Source organism: Calidris pugnax, unplaced genomic scaffold, assembly GCF_001431845.1.
Source record: "Calidris pugnax isolate Ruff unplaced genomic scaffold, ASM143184v1 scaffold89, whole genome shotgun sequence".
Taxonomy (NCBI): domain Eukaryota; kingdom Metazoa; phylum Chordata; class Aves; order Charadriiformes; family Scolopacidae; genus Calidris; species Calidris pugnax.
The window spans coordinates 2,780,720-2,803,623 of NW_015090865.1; the positions used below are offsets into that span (position 1 = coordinate 2,780,720).

At 37.8% G+C, this 22,904-nt stretch overlaps 1 protein-coding gene across 4 annotated transcripts in view; it reads right to left on the reverse strand.

The window, feature by feature from the left end:
* The window catches only part of ATE1 (arginyltransferase 1), an 88,130-nt gene that overhangs the window by 18,644 nt on the left and 46,582 nt on the right, over positions 1–22,904 (reverse strand). For all 4 annotated transcript variants that reach the window (XM_014945333.1, XM_014945332.1, XM_014945331.1 and 1 more), the window contains exon 10: positions 20,383–20,482. In XM_014945333.1, the coding sequence (XP_014800819.1) occupies positions 20,383–20,482 (100 nt within the window). The remainder of the gene's footprint in view (positions 1–20,382; positions 20,483–22,904) is intronic.

A 22,904-nucleotide genomic window follows, 5' to 3' on the forward strand; every position in this document is an offset into this window, starting at 1 on the left:
CCTTCAGTAATTTCAGCACCATCTCAGGAATACAAACTTGACCTTGGCAGTTGAAGAAAGTGTAAAATTAACAGAACACATTTTTACGGTATCCAGGATGAACTACAAAAGTTTTGGCTTTGCTTACAGAAACTTTGTATTTAACTTATCCTCTGGAGTTCTGCTGAGCTGGTGCCGACACTAAAAAACTCAGCACCTCCAAAAGCAGCTTGTCTCAAGTGTTGTTCATTCTACCAAATAATGGAGACCCAAAAAAATCTAATAGGAAAAAATCACTACTCAACAGTAAGCAGGATGCTATTTTTATTGCATTAGTGATGGAGCTTTTTGTTCGTTGCTACTTAAATAGTAACATTTTCTTTTTAATTTATGGAGGTTTCTCCTGGAATAGCTCGCAGGTAATGATTAGTGAATTTCTACCATTCTTTGTTGATTTATTAAAAAGATATTCTTTGCAGACGTTCCCAGAGACTAAACAGCCATAATTATTTTCCCTTTAGCTGCACAAAAAATCACCACCTCAGCAATAATAACCTCCTCTAATCAGGTCTTAATTTGATTTAAAATAAGATTATTCATCGGCCTATAACTTAAGTCAAAAATCTATCTTTGAGCCATTATTTGTTTAATCCATACTCTTTCAACATTTAGAGCCATATGGTGGCAATAGCAAATTAATTTTTAAATTAAATATTCATTTCACGTATCAGCTTGGAAAAGAGGCATACAGTAAATAGAGTGAAAAAGTTTAAGGATTTCAATTGCACAGGTCTTGAGGCAGTGGTTAAAAGACTGGACATTATAAGAAGTCACACTGCAGTTGATGCAACTCAGAGCTCTTCATATCAATTGGATGTGAAATTGATTTTTTCCCCCTACATCTACTATAAAAAAAGGCAAAGTGGTCTTGAATGAAGCTGACCAATATTTAGGAAGGGACATAGGTAACTACTGTGACTATATAAAGACATGTTTTTTAAAAGTCGAAATAGAGTGAAAATGTTTAAGGATTTCAATTGCACAGGTCTTGAGGCAATGGTTAAAAGACTGGACATTATAAGAAGTCACACCGCAGCTGATGCAACTCAGAGCTCTTCATATCAATTGGATATGAAATTGATTTTTTTTCCCCCTACATCTACTATAAAAAAAGGCAAAGTGGTCTTGAATGAAGCTGACCAATATTTAGGAAGGGACATAGGTAACTACTGTGATTATATAAAGACATATTTTTTAAAAGTCACATTCACAAGCTCAGAAGAACCATTTTTTGAATGATTGCAGAGATTCCCCAATTCCTTTCATTCTCTTACTGTTCCATTTTTAACAATATTTACAGTAGAATTAACTTTGTTCACTATTTATTTCCCATCAACTGTAAATGGTTAAGAAATACAAAAATTATCTCTGATAAAAACAAAGTCATAATTGTCCGCATGAAAAAAACCGCAACCACCAAGCTTCATGCTGAACGTTGTCAAACACCTGATGCATCTTCCCGAAATGAGTCTTTATGTCTCTGATCTTCTCATCTGAAAACATTCAGGATGGACTTGTAACCATTGCTGTTGGGTTTGGGGTTTTAATTAAATGCAAATTTCTATATTAAATTAAAATAATATCCCTCCAATTCCATGGAGGAGCTTAAACCTCAAGGCCTTAGAAAAATCCTCTAAAGCCAGAGAATGGAAGTGACATTATTATATAAACCTCTTTGAAATGTTACTCTATCTCAACGGAAATAGTTGAAAAGTATGTGAAGGTAAGGGCTAAAGAACACTTTTAGTCACCATTACTCAGATGAAACAATTTAAGGAGTTGGGAGAAAAAAATATGCCCTTTCAGTCAAATCTAAAAAAAAAATAAATATATAAAAATGAGAACATAATTACTTGTTGATTTAAAGACATTTTCTCAACTGGCCAAAAAGGCAGAAATAGCCAAGTAACCATCTTTCAGAAGCACAGAAGCTCCATTTAGTCTTTCCTAAGACTAAATGGGTGTAAGTACAGATTGCTCAGCAGCTCTCACTTTTCCCAGAAGATATTGCCCCTACATCCTGAAACACATCACATTTGGGAGTCCCACATGGGAAAATTATACCACTGCACAGCCCTCTTCTGAATTTCCCACTTACTTCTATAATGTCACGTTCTGTCATGAAATGGGATGTATAAAATTAACTGCATTGCGGTGTTACTAGTTTGGTTATGACAAAAAAAGAGTTTATTTACTAGGGAGGAAACCAGGAATGGGAAAATTTGATATTCTATCCATCACTGTAGATTCGGTATTTATTTTGGGCATCAAAATACCCTACTTAGGAGGGAAAAAGGAAGAAATAGTTCTGAGGTGACTTCTTTTAAATGTTTTCTTCCCCCATAATTTGCAATCTTATTAATAAACTTCCCTGACGGTGTGTGAGGCTGAGGTTATGACACATCACTGACCAGTGACACACAACGTAATTAGAGGTAAAAATTAAACAAGCCACTGATGCTCTTCAATACCCTCCCTTTTTAAAAAGTAGTGCCAAACATCCTAGAAGTAAGATATTTCTCCTCCCATGAAGGTATTTTATTTACTGTACTGGTTAAACCCACATCCCATGACTCATCCCGTAGAGGAAGAGGGAACACGGAGACACACCGAGGTGAGTTTCCCAGTGACCAGTGTTGGCACCGTCTCTATGTGGATAGAATTAAGAAAGGAATCCACAGAATCTGTTAAATCAAATGCAATAATTTCTAAGGGCTTTTGTCCCCTTTTTTTCCTCCCCTAAGCACACAGTCTCAACTTACTTCCTTTCTTAAAAATGTTAAAAACTCAACATGAAAATAAACAATGAATCCACCCCAGTCCCTGCCTCCCCCCGCCCCTTATTCCTGGGCTGTTAAAAATTTGATCCTGAGAATCCAGCCAGATTCTCCCTCACGCACAGGAGCACCTGCACTTCAAGAGAATTGTTCATATTTCATTATTCAACATAAAACTATTACATCATCTAAAACAAAAAAAATCACCACAAAGCGTACTATTTATATTCCTTCTTATTCTCAATATTGCTGATTTGCAGTATGCACCAAGATAAATCCAAACCAGAGAGGGGATGTCCTGAAGGAAAGCGCTGCGGAGTAATTCATCACAGTAGGACAAACTTCACCAGGTTTGTAAAACTATTTTTGAAAATCATTTTCCTTTGGCTTCAGATGAAATTAGCACACGTCACAGAAGTAATTCAGTCCATAGTAAAATCCTACAACTGCAAACATTTTGCTCTCTTTTATCTCGTAACAGAAAAGCTCTTGCACAGTAGCTGCTGCCAGGACCATCCTGGGAATACTCCACTACAAGACTTTCAACAAAAAGTATCATCTTACGGGCCATCCCTAAGCACTCGTCTTACATTTCAGCTTCTTTAAATCCAATACCACCTGCTGCTGAAATGCACTGTCAATGTGCAACAACTGCACAAACTGCTGTCTGTGCATCTACATTTCATCGAGAAATATCCAACAAGGTGTAAAATGTGCTATTTTGAAATGGTTTGGGAAATAAATAAAAAAATACATCTGCCTAAAATGTCATTATTTTTTGATGCTGATTAAAATTTTTAGGGACATCCAGAAACAGCCTTCTTGAGATAGAACATTAACACATTTTGAGGGTTATAACATGAGAACAGCCACCGCAGGTCATACCAGCTGGCCATGGCAGAGCCAAAGATCCCATCTCTGATGGCTGTCAGTAGAAAACACTCAGTGAAGACTAAAAGAACAGTGTAAAAGCACGTGGCATTACCCTGCCAACGCTCCCTCGACCTCCAACACTTTGCAATACGGATCCTTCCACAACCAGGTAACTTCACTAATAATGCATTTTGTCATTCAATAATCCTGAACAACCACTTTAATTTACTTCAACCTGCAAACTGTAGTTCTGCTTGACGACCATTCCTAATTCTATTACTGAAATGCAGTCAACAGTCATTGCCTTATCACCGTGATTTTACAGATAAATGTGGTGTATCCATCAGTCTGAAGGGACCGAAATCCTGTATTGTTCCCCCTCTGTAGGCTATTCTCTACCTTTAACCACCCCAGTCAATCTGTCCTCCTTCCAATTTTGCTTTCTCTCCTTTTGAAAGAGGCAGAAAGGGTCACAGGGGGGAAACATCCAAACTGTTCAAGCAGCAGGAGAACACAAGGTATAATAAAGAAAACCAAAAGAAAAATTGCGTCTTTATATGTATGTGACAAATTTTTCAAATGGCTTGATTAAAAATCAATACTGAAAACTCATATCTCTAAAATCTTGAGTATGTGCTTTCTCCTACTAAATCAACATATTGTAATATAAATGCGACTATTTAATAAAAAATACCACCAAGTCTTATTTTCACTAACATTTGGGGCATTTTTCCTCCTGTACAATACAAAAGAGCCTTTAAGGTGCTTTCCTTTGACGATTTAATAAAAAAATACCACCAAGTCTTATTTTCAGTAACATTTGGGGCATTTTTCCTCCTGTATAATACAAAAGAGCCTTTAAGGTGCTTTCCTTCCTACTATTAGACATGCTGCATTTTAATTGGAAACTTCTGGAAACAGATTTTACAGTGAGGCAGCCAAGCCTGAATTATTACTTCACACCATGATATTTTTTGTTTTACAGTTTCCAAATCAGAATCAACCAGAACTTCTCTGAACTTTTCTTCCACAGGAAGGGCAAAGGTTTTAATGAGACTTTAGCCTGGAGATTACTTTTTAAATATTTTGTAGAATCTGAAGGGATTTGGTAAGCACTTGAGATGAAAAACACCAGAAGAGTTTGTTTTTGTAGTCTAAGTAGAATTTAAAATGTAAAACTACCAAGAAAGAGAAGAGTGTCAAAAGTGAGGAAGGTCAAGCACCAGTAGCACTGAAAAAACAAAATAGGAGGGTTAAACACACATTTAATTCTTTTATCAGGTACAGTTTACATCTGTATTCTATTTTTTCATAATAAACCCATTGATCTTTTATTAAAAGTGAATTAAGACTGCCTTCATCTCTATTCCCAGCCAGCTGCTTAAAAAGAAGCTCTCAGACTACGTAAACAAAGTAACCCCAAATTATCAACAGCGACCCATTAGAGCTGGGCCTTGCTGCCCGAGAAACAGCCTGTCAGACCCCGGGTTTATTAAATTCAGCCTTTTGATTGAAAGACAAGCCCGCTGGAATCCCATCAGGGCCGTACTCCAGCAGACCCTTGACTCCCCCAGTTCGTTACACAAACAGGTATCGGCTTTATCCGTCCCCAGGAGAGGCCTTCGAGAGAAACTCGACCTGCTGGGTCTGCACTGATGGAGGTTGGACCCGTGCAATGAGCCCCTGCCGGGGGGGACACAGAGATGGACACCTGAACCCATTTGGGCCTCCAACCATCCACCCTCACTCATGTGGGATCCATCTGTGGAAGGCTTGGAAGACTTCAGAAGGCAAAAAAAAAAACCAACAAAAAAACCCCACAACCCCCAAAACAACCTACACAAATTCACTCCCACCTCACAGTCACCAATTTTTTTTTTTTATCTTTTTAAACAAACAAAAACACCCCCAAGGTGATCAAGGCCAGGCTGGATGGGGCTTGGAGCAACCTGGTCTGGTGGGAGGTGTCCCTGCCCAGGGCAGGGGGTTGGAACTCGATGATCTTTAAGGCCCCTTCCAGCCCAAATCATTCTATGATCCTGATTCTATGGATAGATATGGAATAAATCAAGCAGCTTTATCTATCAATGAGAGATGGTTGGAGACTCCAGAATTTTGTGATTTTAAAGAAAATCTGTAAAACCAGTTAACATTTACTGGAAATTGCCATTTAACAATCCAGTTGGGAACAAGTTAATTAAAGCTGGTACCTCATGGACACACTTCTGAAGCTGGAAGGTACTATCTGTCTTGCCCATGGAGAACCTACTCAAGAATCCTTAAAAAAGTAGCACAGTTTGAGAAAGTCCGAGTGGAAAACAATAAGAAGGAAAAGTTAAGCTCACACTTTTGATGAATCTTAGTTTCTCTGAATTTTGGCCAACTTTTTTGACAACTTAAAAAAATATCAAGTATATTACAGGAAAAAAAAAAAGTAACACACGCCTTTTTACTTCAAAAAACAACGGTCTTGGGGAATAAAAATCATACGATAACTGAAATGGAACTTGTTTACTATAAATCTGCTTCAGAAATTCTTAAGGAGACTCCAGCATTAAACTTGGAAAGAGAGATATAAAAAAAACTACGACAAAAAAAGATAAAACCCAAGTAGGGGCCTCAAGAGGAATGCTTCATTAGAGACACACCAACTATGTTGACTTAGGTCTATCTCAAAAGGAGTTTATTTTGGCAGCTGTGAGAAGCAAAAGAAGAAAAAAAGGGGAAAAAAAAAAAAGTGGATCCCATATCTTTCTCTTGATGAGCTGCCATAAACTGACAATATTTTTTGAGTTCATTAAATCAAGTGTATGAAATTAAGCATTAAAGTTTATTTTCTTATATTTAATATAAAGTAAAATAATCACAAGAAAAATACGCACAACCTAATATATCACACTCACGCTTTACACTTACATACACAGAATTGTCACACTGATATCAAATAGCTTGAAAGATTCATTAATACCTCACTGGCTGGAACCAGATCCAAAAGAACAGCATTCATCCAAGCAGCTTATAGACATACTCCACAGCAAAGCTAAATTAATGCCCTGTTGGAGACAGGCTTCGTCTATCTAGCTATCAAAGTAAAAACACTACAGACCATGTTTATTTAATAGGAAAAAAAAAATATATTCAGACACAAAATTAAATTGGTAGAATATAAATGACAGTGAGCATGTTTTAAAATGTTTTTCTGTACAAGTGTACAGGGAACCAGAACATGACCATTCACCAGAACTAATCCACCAGCACAACAGGAATGGGGATGAGGGCAGGGTGCTCCAAAACTCAACCTTCATCCCACTCAACCACCCTTGAGCCCCCCAAGCTGCTCGGAGCACAGACTAGTGCTTGCAACTTCTTCTGCTCAGATCTATCCCCACGTTTCCACCTACAGCCACCACCAGGAATACGACCTCATACTAGACTTGCCCAAAGTCTTACTTCTTTCTCCAATGGGGTTTCCAAAAACTCAGCCAGAAACATGGAGAACTTGCCAAAAAAATCTCTCCAGACTCCAAGGGCAAGAAAATAAGACCTACCCAGGAAAGTCTGGGCTGACGGTAGCTTTTTACTGAATAAATAATTTCATACTTCACCTTCATGCTCAGCTATTGACTCAGACTGTGGAATATTTGAAGACATAATAAATACTAGACTAATTGACAGCTTCTCAAGTTGTGAAACACTGATATTCATGAGCTGAAATATACTCCTAATTAAGAATTCAGATGCAGGATGTTGGCTTTAGATTAAGATATGCTATGTGAGACTTCAAAAGTATTTATAGTATTCCTGCAACTAAATCATGTTGAAAAACAATGTCACTTTAAAAGTTGCCACTCCAGCTTTTTTCATTTCTTTTTGCTTTCATGCATCTAAGAACAAGTAATAATATTCTGAATTGATAATTCAGAAGAGCACAAGATTTTTATCTTTAAGGCTTTCTATCAACACATGGTACATTTGACATGTTTTTCCAAGTCCAGCAATTAAAAAAAACTAGTAAAAGCCAAATAATTGACCTTTAGTCATTCAACACTGAAATATACACACCCAGTATTGAAGAAACGACTTCAACAACTGTGGTACATACACACAAATAGGTGTTAACAGTAATCTTAGGATAGTAGAAAAGAGTAAGGTTGTGGGACAAAGTGGAGAAAACAGCACTGGGAAGCTTATTAGTAAAAACTTAATTTCTGCAGGATCTTGACTAAATCCTTTTGCAAAATTCAACGTAACACATCCTTAACACACACAAAAAGACAGTATTCGGACTGAAGTCTGAAGTAGAAAATAAGACAACGATAAAATTCACTGTTTAAGAGTCTACAATTCATATTATCAGGATGGAGTAACACACCTCTACCAAAAAAAATCTAAACCTCCTTGTCTCCCCCTACATCTGCAGATTAAAAAATGAATAAATAAATAAAAAGCTGGCTTTATCGCCGTATTCCACGCATGTGTTAGAACTTACCACAGATTAAAAAAATGAATAAATAAATAAATAAAAAGCTGGCTTTACCGCCGTATTCCACGCATGTGTTAGAACTTAAACAGCAAGTAAAAAAACAGCAATCTGTACAAAGTATCAACAAGTATCTGTACCAACATTCTTGACCACCAGAAGAAGTGCACTTTAAAAGAAGTTTCTTCTATTGTCCCTTAAAAATGTTTGTTTTCATAGTAAATTTTCACTCATGAAGTAAGCAATCTAATTTTAGGTCCAATTTGTTTGTCAAGTGTTGGTTAAACAAGTTTGCTTTGTTTGCTGGGAGAGGAGAAGTTGTAAACAAAGTCTGTCTGGGCTTGGTCTCAGCAGGAGAGCATCCTGCATCACCTCGGGACCCGCTCCCCCTGTGGGGCTCACAGACCACACGGCTGGAACCAAGCCCTTCTTGATCCCACTGCAACAGTCTCAAAACGAGACACCAAAAAAAAATATTGTATTGCAAAAAAGTGTTTAGTTTTGTCACTGCAGCAGAGGTGGCACCTGGGCTTCAAGGCTGGGAACATGTCAAACCAAGCCACCAGGCATCGCACCTCCCTACGGCGCATGAAAACACCTACTGCAAAGAGCCAAGAACAGCCCAACTTGGCAGAAAGCAGAAGGTGAAGTGCCACCACAGCCTGTCCCAACTCCTGTTCATCATCTCAGCCCTGGGACTCAGAACTGAAAACTGAAAGCCAGGCCGTTTGTGTCAGCTGGCAGAAGAAACACTGGGAGGGCCCTCGTTTCTGGGCTTCAACGCATTAAGAGTCCCTCTGGAACCACGCTAAATATAAGAAAGTGGAGAAAGAATCCAAATATAGGAACGCTAAACAATCGTAGGAGTAAGACATAGAAAATATGGCTACATAGAAAGACGTATTGGATTTTTGTTAAGCTATTTTGCAGGGAATAATAACTGCCCAAGGACATAACACAGTAAAGATAATTGTACCCTTTCAGCATGTTCTTTTTGACATTGACTTGTTTTCAAACTCCTCCTTAAGTTAATAAATTCTGTCTCCTTAATTATAAAAAAAAAGTATTAAACTGGAATTTATTATTCTATTATAAAATATAAAATATTACGCTGGAATTCTTGTCAAGTCAATCCATTTTTATTATACAAAACTGAAAAAAAAAAAAAAAAAGAAATTATAGTAGCAAATTCTGCAGTGGCAATTCCAGATGCAGCTTTTGCACCCATTAGCAATGGAAATGCCCACGTGTGTGTTTGTGGCTCTGCAAAGCTGCCCAACACTGTCCTCAGAGTCGGTCAGAACAGATTCTCTATGATGCTCTCATCAAAATTATTGCCATCAAAAGGTGCACTAACGACTACGTGCATGTTTAGGAACACATACTGTTTAACATTATCTATCCCTGAAGTCTTTGAGCTGAAACATCAACACTTCAGTTTTCTCTTAATGCCAGATGTCTGGAAACTGTTTTCTTTTGTTCTTTATAATCACCTTCGCAGAAGAAAACAAGTTTGAAGGCTGGAATCAGTAGCTGTACCATATGCTATGGTTAAGTCCTGATCATACATAAATTCAAGGTAATTCAAGGGTGTATTAAATGTACATCCAAATATAGGATTAGGGAAGTATGAAAATTAGAACTGCACTCACAGAAGTCAAGCATTTTGTTGACATTTGAGCAGTTTATTATCCTTGTTTTCTAGAATTAAAATAATTAAAAATTGCCTAGGCAATCTCCTTGCTTTATTTTAAAACCAATAAAGCTCCAGACTGCATTCACGCACATCTTGAAACATGAAAGCAGTTTTCATGCGCTCCCATGCACTTTTAACACATTTCTAGAATAAAGAGCAAAGCACAGTAAATACTTGTATGCTTAGCATCAGATGCCACTAAATACTGACAGAATGGTTTCAGCCAGATCTATATATCTAAAGGACAGAGGCCAAACATTTTCTGCCCCCTGTTCAGCCTTGGTGGCATCTGAAGCTGTTTCATTGCCCAGCAGCCAGGAGGCTGTTGTGCTGAGGAGTCTTGGCAGAAGCACGGCACGTCCAGCTCCACCATCAGAAGGTCTCCAGCTGCCCCTTTAGAGAAGATTTCTGTTGAGGTTGCCCAATCCAAGCAACTCAACGCAGCCCGGAGCCAGAGACTTGGCCAAAAACCCAGAAAGAGTTCATAAATCTCAGTTTTACGAGACTCTCAGGAGAAGGTTCACGCTCATTCTTGTTTGTTGTTGCTCATGCAACCACCAGAGAGGGGAGAGGATTAAAGGAAGCCCATCTTACGCTGAATTTGGTTTGTAGCCTATAAGTGATTTTAGATACTTTTGTGGCAGTTTGTAACTTTTCCAACTTAATAGGTATGGGCTTGAGGAATATTACCATCTCTTTTCTTGGATCATCACCCTAACTTCTTCCCACATCACAAGTAAACAAGGTAAATATACTATCATTTAAAACTTCATCAGAAGGTGGGGCTGTTAGTACAGCTATTTGAGGACTAACAATTCAGTCATCAATGTGATCAAGACGACGTTTAACGTACAGAGTTTCTTTACCGTCCCCCATTAACACAGAATAATTTTGTGCTTGTAAATCCATTAAACTATCATCAGCAACAAGCAGCAAAACAGACACAGTTCTGAGAAAGAAACCGATTTATCTTCTAGAATAAAATTTCAGTCGGGGCTTACAAATTGAGGTCTATTAGAAGCACACAACGATTTAGGAGAAACACATAAAATACCATTTTGCGATACTTTAGACTGCTCAGGTGCTGTCCTTTGAATCCTTTCTCACTGCCATACTTAATTTAGCAGGCATTGTGGTGGAGCAGCCCCAAAGTTGTTCCTCGTGCAGACCTTCCCACCTGATGTCCCTGCACAGCACCCTCAGGTTGTCCACACAAGAAGCATGGGCAGAATTTGGGACAGAATCTCTGGTTCTCGTTGTCTTTCACTGCCAGTGTAGGACACAAATGCAGAGTGGCAAGCCCCCCCAAAATATACCATAATATCTCTCCACCTTCCTCCCCTTCCCCCTGAATGGAAGATAATTAAATACAATTAATAGCAACCCCACAATGCCAACTGGTAAAGACTGAAATGGAAAGAATGTAAAGAAATGAAAAAAAATATTCACAAAATAAATCATGGATCAACCTTACTGACCGTATTAGCACTAAGTAGCCCTTCAGAACACTAGCCTTAATATCTTAAATAAATAAATAAAATCAATGGATCAGTGGAACAAAAAGCCCATCTTGTCTTCTGTCCATTCATAAAACAACAGCACATTTGTGTTGGGAAGAACAGAGATTTGGTTCCTGTGTACTTTCGCTCCACGAACCCATTCTTCTTCAATTAGTTGACAATGGGGTCCTTTTCAGACCCCTTTTTTGTCATTCTAGCTCAGCATTATTTGTGAAAACATTTTAATTCCGAGCAAGAAAGAGGAAGGAAGCAAACAGTATAATATTCTATTAAAAAGGATGATCTGCTCCCTTGAAACCTCTCCAGTACGAATCCCAAAGTTATCCTACACATCTAACACAGCAAATAACTACTCCCAACAGTTTCAGTCATTCCTTTTAGAACAGTTCAATTATTCAGTTGAAAACAATTAAACAAAATCAAGTTTTTGGCAGCAGTTAACACTCTCACATGATAAGCAGAAACCTCAGGGTAGTGTCTCTCAGAGCTCCAGTGCCCTCACAACAGACCTCGTGAAAACACAGCACCATCCAAGAGCTCTATTCCAAATTTGTTACTTTCCTTGAGCTGCCACTTCCAGCATTTGCTACAATACTATAAAAAATAATTTCTATAGTAAGGAAGAAAAAAACTCATCCAGAAGATCTCCATAGGCACTGGAAGGAACAACCATAAAACTCTCTCTGTTTTGTCACCTCACTGAATGCAATATTCTCTCCTGAAATAAAGAAAAATGCAACTTTTAACAGAGACTTGGCTAAAGCAGAATGAAGAACAGAGATTCAAAGGCATGCAGGCGTGTGCTTTCCTAGTCATTTTGTCACAAACCTTATTAAAAACAATTCAGTCCAAGTTCCTATTTAGCCCATTCTGAAAATTTTGTACTCACACACTTCTCTTTTTTTTTCCTCCTTTCTCCCATTTCTCCTTGCCTCCAGAGTCTACCATCTTCTTTAGAATGATGAAGGTAATAACTCATCTTATAGAAACAAATGGTAGAAGCCAAGGTCAGCATTTGAGGGCCTTAGACAGAAAGCTTGGTTTCATTCTCTAGGGCAGAACTGCAGACGTGATGGTAGCCATCAGGTTTAGAAAGAAAGGTATTGCAAAAAAAAAAAAAAAAAGAAATAACAGGGGGCTTTATGTGCATGATAGGCAGGACAAAATGTAATATTCTTTAGGAAGAAAAGTTCAGTTCAGACACAAATTAAAAAAATTCATTGGGAAGACTAATAAAGCACAAGAATGTGTAGGAATATAACCACCAACGCATGGAGGTGTATATAACTTTATCAAAGGAGACTTTTGGCACACGGATGTCTATCTAGCAGGTTTCAAAAGTGCAGACAAATAGTTGATGCTGCCTTGGAGTGAGGGGACGGATACATAATGCCTCCCAGCCCTGAACAAGGCTCCTTTTCTATGACTGCACTGGTCCCTCCCGGCACCAAACCATTCCCCTCTCCCAGAGTCCGGGTCTCTCAATTCCAAACAGTGATGCTGAACTTCTTACAAACGAGACCATTGGCAGCATTGTGTTTAACATCAGGGTTGAAGATAAATAATAGCCCTTCATTAACACACTTTTACTTGGAGACTCAGTACAGTCACCAGCTAAACAAACTCACACAAAGAAAACAATCATTCAAAATCATGAATTGTCATCTAGATTAAATGTAACACTTCAGAGACGTGTACTGTGATACCTCTGTAAAATTAATGAGGTCTTAGTAAAACCAGACCTCATTAAAGTATCTACCATTAAATCTTTCCTGGAAAATTGGAGAAAAAACATCTCTAGTGTAGATTAACTGACTTGTCAGCCAGCTCCTACTGTAAAGACCACAAGGTGAAATACGGCAGAGCCAGGAAAAGCAGGAGTTCCTGGCTTTCAGACCAAATAAATTCCACTCGGTCATGTTGCCTAATTAGAGCTAATATAATCAGCAAACCAGCAAAAATTAGAAAGAATACAGTAAGAGCAATCAGATTTGAAGTCAAACGAGAGATCCAACGTTCCAAGCATTGCCAGGTTCAGCAAACGTGGTGCACAGACCAAACGTCCCCGTGTTTCAATGACTTGCACTTCAGTGACAGATTTAAAGGGCTCGTTTTGTTCCAGGACACAAGAACTTTGATATTTTGCCCAACCCTTGAAAACTGGCACAGCTATGAACAACTTCACACACAGACTATGCTAGGAAAAAAGTGAAGAGCATTATCTTCGTAAACATGGTTTAACCTTTTGCATCACAGCATCGCATCTCCGCATGTGGACTATGTTAGGAAAAGCGAAGAGCATTATCTTCATAAACATGGTTTAACCTTTTGCATCACAGCATCGCATCTCCGCATGTTACTTGCTTTTGGGAATACCCACCACGAGACACGGAGACAGTCAAAATTCAGAAGCAAAACAATTTAACTAGCTCTTGACAACCATCCAAAAATGATTAAATCAACAAAAAATGAAGCGAAGCCGACAACACAGCACTATATCAATCCATGTGCTTGTTAGAAACTTTAAAAAGACACCCAATTCCCTGCATTCTTACACTTACTAGCAAGGACTAATGGATTTCTATAGAACTATAATTGGAAAATTCTGAAATGTGAGTTGTAACCTCATTGCTCAGATGAAGGAGAAAAATTAAAGACACGTGAATTGTGAAGTATATTATTCCCCCTCCAAAAAAGCCCCAACCAAACAAACCCCACACCTCTTTTGTCTACACACGTCAGTTTACAGTTCTCACTTTAATTGCTAATGGTTGCTCTGGAGCCCCCAAATAAGCCTTCAGACAAGATTTAGTACCAAGTCAGCAATAAGCAGTGAATTTATGACTATGCAGAGTCATGAATTAGACATGATAAATTTCTACTAGCTATTATCATTCAGACGATGGTTTGCCTCGGGTTTATTAACATGATCCTGAATAAATCTTTTTAGCAGCTCCTTTTGACAGAGACAGGCAAGTTCCCTCTATTTATTTCTCCAGTATAGACAAGTAAAGCACACACACACACAAGTTTACACAGTTGGAGGAATTTTGTTTTGTAAGCAAAGAGCCATCAAGGAAGAAGTTACAGGTACACAGCTGAAACTGGAGAAAGGTCATGTCTCACAAATACAACTTCACTCTGAAAATTACTTTCAGATACAATTCCTTCGAAGCTTGTGCAACACACCCCAAAAACTTCTGCGTCTGGACACATGTTTATTTTCTCAAGGGCCAGGACAGTAATGAGAAAGAGACTCGTTCACTCCACAAGTCAGCCGAGACCTATACAACAGACATTTCTTTCTGCCCTGATAAAAGTCTACAAATAAGACAAACAGGCATAAATATACATATTATTTTCATTTCAGTTCTGCTACACTTCAATCATCTTAAACTTCAAGTAAACAACTGAAAAGAACTCCACATTTCCAAAATTAGGAAAGTAAAACCCCAGGGACATATTCTCATTTTTCCCAAGGGAGTTCCAAAAAACGTAAGTCCTGACTGCAAGTATTTTAAAAGGAAAAATAAAGTTAAGAAATGCCTGGGACCTGTGTTTGTTTCTAGTAGAAAAGTTAAACAAACAATATAAAACAGCAGCTTAGGAAAAAAAAAAAAAAGTTAAAAGGAAAAATAAAGTTAAGAAATGCCTGGGACCTGTGTTTGTTTCTAGTAGAAAAGTTAAACACACAATATAAAACAGCAGCTTAGGAAAAAAAAAAAAGTAGTAATTGCATTCACTATCTTTACCTCCTATGAAAAAAACACAAAAGCTGATATTCTGCTTTTAATAATTATATTTCCACTGAAAATCCACTGTCAGGATTCAGTAATGGCTGTTGCTACCCAGGACTGAGCATCTCCTTAATTCCTGCTTTTTGATGCTTATCATGTAGTTTTCTATCTTTACCTCCTATGAAAAAAACACAAAAGCTGATATTCTGCTTTTAATAATTATATTTCCACTGAAAATCCACTGTCAGGATTCAGTAATGGCTGTTGCTACCCAGGACTGAGCATCTCCTTAATTCCTGCTTTTTGATGCTTATCATGTAGTTTTCACAACCCAACTAGAAATGTCTTAAAGAATAAAGAAAAGCAACCTAGAAGGTGGCCTCAAACGTTTCGTAAGATGCTGTTCAAAGTAAGAAAGAAATACTTTTAAGTATTTATCACTAGCATTACAACAAGAACTAAAGAACTAATTATTGTTCACCCATGGCATTTTTTATTCTGCCCAACTTTCTCATAGTTGTTTATTCCTACATACTTAGTGCTATCCACTGAGTGAGGGCTCTCAGTAGTTAGTAAGAGTCTTCCAGATGAGGGAAGGTGAAAGGAGAAAGCTTTTATGGAATAAAAGAACAAAAGAAAAAGGAAAAATGAAAAAAAAAGAAGAAAAAAAAGTGGGGGAGCAGCAAGCAGTAAGGGTCACTGCAATCCTGAATAGAACACGACTTATCAGATCCAAAACCCAGCCAGCCTTTGAGTTGGAACACATTTTAATAAAATATATGTAGAGGGATAAGGACTTTTTGCGTGAGTTACAACTTGAAGGAATATTAAAGCAACTTGATTTTCAGAAGCATTTAACACATGTACAGCGAGTCAATCATCCAAAATACTTTTGGAAGTCTTGGCCAGCCACTTGAAAAGATTTCTCAAAATCCCTTTGGATTTTAACCCCAAAGCTCCAATATAACTGAGGGTAGTCTTTTCCCCCCAGTGACTAACCCAAACCTTTAGAAGGAACACATGGGGAAGTGCAGAGCTCTGAAGAAATGAATGTTCCATTTTAGCTGCGGATGCTAATGTAGGGGAGCATCCTGGCCAGCGGGGAAGACTGGTGGAGAAATGGAAGGGAGGGAGAAGGGAGGCAGTTAAAAGTAATGCTAACAAGACATACAGAAAAACCAAAATTTTCCCCCCACTTCTGTAGCTTACAATTTTCAGGGCTTTATTATTATTATTATTGTACGATTTTGTCTTTATTATTTTGTTGTTTGCTTTAACAGTCCCGCCAAAAAACCAAAACTCTTCTTGCTTTCTTAGAGTAGATAATGCTTTTTCAACCCAGCTATTTCAGTGCTTTATTACCAAACGGTATCGCAAGCGACAACTTGGCACTCTGTAACAAGTACTGTCTTTTCAGAATATTTAGCTGAATATTTATGAACTATTTATACACATAATTGTTCGGTACTAATGTGAATACATATTTATTCCTATAAACGGACAAAATTAACCCTGGAAAAGCCACAAGTGCAAATGCTAACAGCCATGAGCAGAGCAACTCCAATCCTCCCAACTACTCTCAGCTCACCATCTTTTCCCATTATCAGGGTAAGTGGTAACACCAGTGAGAAACACGGGCTGGCAGCTGGTAGCAACTTCAATATGTGCTGAATAAAAAGACCAAGCACAGAGGTATGAAAATGCCAAATCTATTTGTGTGGCACTAGTGACACATTTTGCAAAGGTGCTGCTCAGTGGGTGCCTATACCCCGAAAACCATCGAGGATCACATCAAGCCACGTCACATTAAGTCTCTTTCCCTCATGCCTTTCTGCTGGCACAGCAAATCCAAACTTATTGACAAGGTGAACTAAATTCTACGGTCACAAATGGCCAAAGAGGCAGGACAAGTGGTGAGGATGAGCCAGACCTTCGTGGGTCCCGTGACTGTGGAAGCCCAGGCTACCACTGGGTGTGTTTCACTGCTGCAGGAGGAGCGATGCTGAAATTCCTGAAAGCAGCCAAAAAAATTGGCTCTCAAGTACCATAAAATTCCAGGGGCACCACTTACGACCACAGTCAGTCCGAGGTATTTAGTTTAAGAATGATTAATCACAGATGAATCAGCCTTTTGTTTCTTTTCTGACATTTCAGAACCCTTTCTAGTATTCCATCTATCTGAAGTCTGGCCATGCCTTGATACCGAAGGAGACTGCTTGAAAGAATTCCATTTACTTTGGCCTGCCTACAAGTCTGGATAAAGATTTCAGTCAAAACACCTCTTCACATCGTAGAATGCTCTTAAAACGGTACACAGAGATAACACAGCAAGAGGACATTAAATCTCTTACACACTTCAAAGTACGCTGATAGTTATTTTCAAGGTTGGCAGAGGGGCTTCAGGGAAAGATCATTGACCCAAACAAGTAATGACAGATGCTCCAATTGCAGTATTTGCATGCAAATATTGACACTGAAAAATACCTCAGAAAACCCAGAACTAAGGAAAGTCACGTAGAATGTATCACCAACAGATCCTATCCAACACAAGAACTGAGAGGAGAACTTGATTTAAGGTCAACAGAGGTGTGAAGAGCAAATGCATGCAGCAAGTACACTTACTATTTACAAATAGTAAATCTACAAAGCACAAACCCAAAATCAATTGAGCGTCACCCACCATGAGACTCAAAATCAGTATCAAAAAACTGTAATGGAAAGAACAGAAAGGATCTCAAAGAGTTCAGCGGTGATTGGAAAAATGTGAATTTAGTAACATAGAGCAAAATTTTTTGACTTGGAAAGATGTGGGATAAAACAGCATATCAGTACAGGAAAAAATCCAAGATCCTCTCAAGCATCTCTTTGATGTGGCTGTTCATTGAAGGTGGTTCTTTTATTTCTGTAACTATAAATAAGTTTGAAAACAACTGTCTTTAATCGAAAAGCATTAACAAGTACAGCTCTAGTACTTAAATGCATGAGAAGCAAGCCTGAGACCAACATCATCCTGAACTAAAATACTTTCTTATATTTAAAATTTTATCAGAGACTCCAAAAGGCATTAGGAAAAAGACTTTGCATCTCATGAGCCCTGGAAAATTTTCCAGGAGAATTTTCCAGGAGACTATTTTCCAACATAAGAGCGACCACATCTAACAAAGCCTGAGAAGTTTTACCACAAGGTCGTGAGTTTCTTCAGAGAACCATTTTCATCTTGTATTACCCTAACCTACCCGGAAAAAATGGAACAAAGCCATTGCTTAAGGTTTTTCATAGCATTTTTCCATATTAGCATAGTTAATAGGACTACAGAAATCCTTTTGTCTCAATGTGATGTAGGTTTTATTTTACCAGCTCATAAATATTAACCCATACATGGGAACAAATCTAAAAGAAGTTGGGAACTGAAACCCAGCCTAATATTGCAATATATTGCCTTCTCCCATCCTCACTGATTTCACTGGTACTCCTCCATCTTCAAATCACACTGCAATCAAATGCAAGCTGTTTGGGAACAACAGGAAGAAAAGGAGTTTTTGTGAAGAGAAAAATACGTTATAACACTCCCAACTACAATTTATTCAATTTCCATTATTTAAGAATGAAAACTAGAAGCACCGTGAGAATCTTATACTCTTGATACAATCATTTTCAAGCAACAACACAGGCCCCACAGAAGAGATACCACATTATAATAAATAATACCAATGTATAGTGGCTACTGAGGTTAGCTCCCAGCCTTACAGCATTTAATCTTCATATTTTAATAGTTTGCCGGCTGCTTTAATACATTGACTCATGTATGAGCTTTGTTTAATCCACATATACAAAGTTCACATTTTTATTAAAACTTACTACAAGCAGCTGGACCCAAAGTTTCTCAGCAATGTTGTCTTTCAGAACTGGGATGCTCGTTGCTATTATAATCAGATTTGTTTCTTTTCTTAAGTGCCATAGTAAATGAAATGCATCCCAAACTTTTAAATATTTCCAAAGAACAGAGCAGGTAATGAGAACCTGTGGATCAAGCTGGTGATGTGAGAGCCTTTAAGACAATTTCGATGTCAGAGGCAGTGATTTCCAGCTCACCCATTTGCTTCCCTCAAACTTAATATTCTGTTTGCCAACAGATGTAGATGGTAAACTCAAGCTGACAAAGAAAGGGGGGAAAAAGTAAACAAAACAAAAAAAACCACACAAAAAAAGACAAACAACTAACAAAAGGAGGAGGAGGGATTTGTTAATTTCAGAAGACTGAATCATCATGGTCACCTGTAGTGCAGGCCACAATAAAAGCTGAAATGGGTTTTCCTCACAACCATCACTTCAATGAGCATTGCAATTTTTTGGCTTTTTGAAAACTAGCTGAGAGCACTGCAGATTTTTAGAAAACATTTTTAGAAAAAAGATTTTAGAAAAGAAAAGACTGCACCTCTTACTCTATTTTTCATGAGCTTTGTATCTTTTTACGTTATTAACAGATATATCTGGTTACATTCAGCAAATTTCTGTCAATGTTCAGGACTCTGAAATTATATCATAATATTAAAAAGCAATGATACATTTAAAAAGAAAAGATACCACATTCAGGAGATGCAAGAGCTACAGAAGAGAGACACCCACAGGCGCTCAGGTTTAAAACAAAGTTGAAACCAAGAGGGTTACACAAAGGAGGTTTGGTGACAGGATGGTTATTCTAAACATTCTGTGGATTTTCCTGATTTATTTTTTTCTTCAAAACTCTGCCACCTGGCTCAAACTTGCTGCCAACCGAGCTTCCCACTGGTCCGATTGGCAGCACAAGTCCCCTTTCTCTAACAAAAAAAACCAAAGAGGAAAAACCCAAGCGCAGCCAAGACCACGAAGGCACGTTATCGCTGCCTACGGTCACTAAGCAACAGGTCCACAAATATGCAAATCTAAAACCAGGAGAATTTGAGTCTATTGGAAGATACGCCGTAAACATGAGATAGCCAGGTAACAAATTACAAACTATTATCTGACAGACTCGAAAAAATCTCTCCATGTGAACAGCTTTTCAGCCAACTTGTAATAAATACCACATGCAGCTAAATTTAAAAAAAATAAAAATAAAAAATTCCTAAGCCAAGTTAAATAGTAACCAATGTTCAATTTTAACCATATAAAGTCTACATTAAAATCCGAAATGACAATTACAAAATATTGTATTACTATGAACACTGTCAAATGCTTTGAATAATAGCACACTAAGGAAATAAGTAAAAACACACTTTACCTTGTATCTCATTTTGGGGCATGAATGAATGTAGAAACCCATATAATAAAAACAGAGATCAGGAGCTTTTTCGTGAAGTTGCCTGGTAAAAGCAATTTCCCTGTGAAAGGAGAGAAGAAACTAATTACTTCTGAGTACAATTCTTATATTCATTTTACCTCTTCATATTGAAATATTTTACAGCTACCTGGCTCTTGACCTATCAAATAAAAAAAATGAAGACAAACTCAAAATTAATGCTTAAAAACTCCCAAAGATAATAAACTGAAAATTAATGCTTAAAAAACAAAAAACCAGATCACCAAAATGCAAAACACCATGTCAGGCTCAAAATACTTTCATTTTTGTGTTTTCTCCTGCCAATTAACTGACTTGAAATTCAAATAAAAGTGACTAGGAGCCTCTATTTAACGGGTTTCTTGTTGATATTCACATACATTGGTATTCTACAGAAATATGTCACAGCTATTGTAGACTGATTGGCAAACATCTGAGTATTTTTAAAAAACCAGATTCAAAGATAAGCCTCTTGTTTGTTCCCTTATTTGCATTCAAGCAATTTACATGTAAAAACATCCATCTTTATGCAACAGAAGGTATTTTTCATCTAGCCCATGTTTGTTTGTATGATTTTCTCATTTCTTCTGAAAGAGATGTGTTAATGGATTCCAAAATAATTTTGCTTTTTATTTTACTGGGACTAGTATTATCACAAAGATTCTGTTGGTGTTTCCAATATAATGCTCATTTTTACAGTGTTTGTAACTTTGCAGTTCACATTTGTACCAAGTTTGAAAAAAATATGTCTGGTGGTTCTTACTTTCAATGTTGAAGGGACAAGAGGATATGAGCATGAGCATACAGGAAGCATGTAAAAATATTGTTTGTTTTTTTAAATCAATTAATATTGTTAGCAATTAAGACATTTAAATACATTAAAAACCTAACATTTCAGTTTGCCAAGACCGTCATGGGTCCATGATAACTCTGTATCAATATACATGTAGAAATACTGTTTGTTTTTTAAAATCAATTAATATTAAGTTAGTAATTAAGACATTTAAATACATTAAAAACCTAACATTTCAGTTTGCCAAGACCGTCATGGGTCCATGATAACTCTGTATCAATATACATCTGTTCCAAGAGGAGAATGCCTAGAAATAAATTACTCCACATCTGGAAATCCAGGTAAATACAACAGTGAGATTTACGTACTCCCAAAAATCTACAAACATGCACTTCATATATGTAATCTTTAAGACATGGCAGAAAGTTAAACAATCAGACTGTTTCATGCAGATTATCCTGGAGCTAATTAAAACAAATACCTTCCTGCTATTCAAAAAACTGGAACACTACAGGGAAAAAACATTATCTTTGCATTTCAAAATCTCTTCTACTCTCTTTCCGATTGGATGACACTGTCTGATTTCACAAAACAAGAAGACTCAAAGTGAGCAGAAAGGGAAATAAACAGACCATAGGGTAATGAGAGAAAAACTGGGCTGCAGGAACAGCCTGACCATGGGCAATAAAGCTTCATGCAAGCAAATCAGTGCCCGTGCTACCAAAGGTAGTTGGCTTAGAACTACTGCCCATGTCTTCACACGTCCTGTGGCCTCCAGTGATATGTCCCCACTACAGACCCTTAACTCAATTTCTTGCTTTATCTTTATTGTTCTCTACAACTCCCTGAAAGGAGAGCATAGCGAGAAGGAAGTTCTGCTCTTCTCCCAAGTCACAAGCGATGGGACAAGAGAAAATGCCCTCAAGTTGCACCAGGGGAGGTTCAGATTGGATAGCAAGAAAAATTTTTACACTGAAAAGGTGGTTAAGCATTGGAATGGGCTGCCCAGAGAAGTGGTGGAATCATCATCCCTGGAGGCATTTAAAAGACAGGGAGACGTGATGCTTAGAGATATGGCTTTGTGATGGTTTTTGTCAGTGCTACATTGATGGTCGGACTAGATGATCTGAATGGTCCCTTCCGACCTAGACAATTCAATGATCTTTCATTCATCTATTTGGCCAATCCCACTCCAGGCAAAGTTTAGCTGGGGGAATGCTAAACCATCCTTCTCCTTCCTGTAGAAGGAGTGTGCGCTGTGATCCCATGCAAGAGAATCCTCCGACACCATCATTTTAAACCAGAAGCAGCAATCGGGTGCCATTGTAACACAAAACTCACATCTACCTGCCTTCATCCTGCCTAAATCCCTACGGAAAAGGGACTCAGACAGACTTGCAATTACCTTTTTGTAAAGCTCTCAGTTACGGTACATCTCTAACGAGTTGTAACGGCTGTTGGAGCTTGGCAAGAGTCAACTAGTGAGGAAGACACATACTTATTTCATCAATACAAAATTCAGACTTAGTATTTCAGTGCTACATAATCCAAATTGAAAAGAAGGTCAAGTACTTGTCCTCTTACGAAACAGAGGTTATGAATACTCTGCTTGTCTAGGAGTCATGATTTTAGGTATTTGAGGGAAGGGTTAATTTTTTTCTGCAAATAAGAA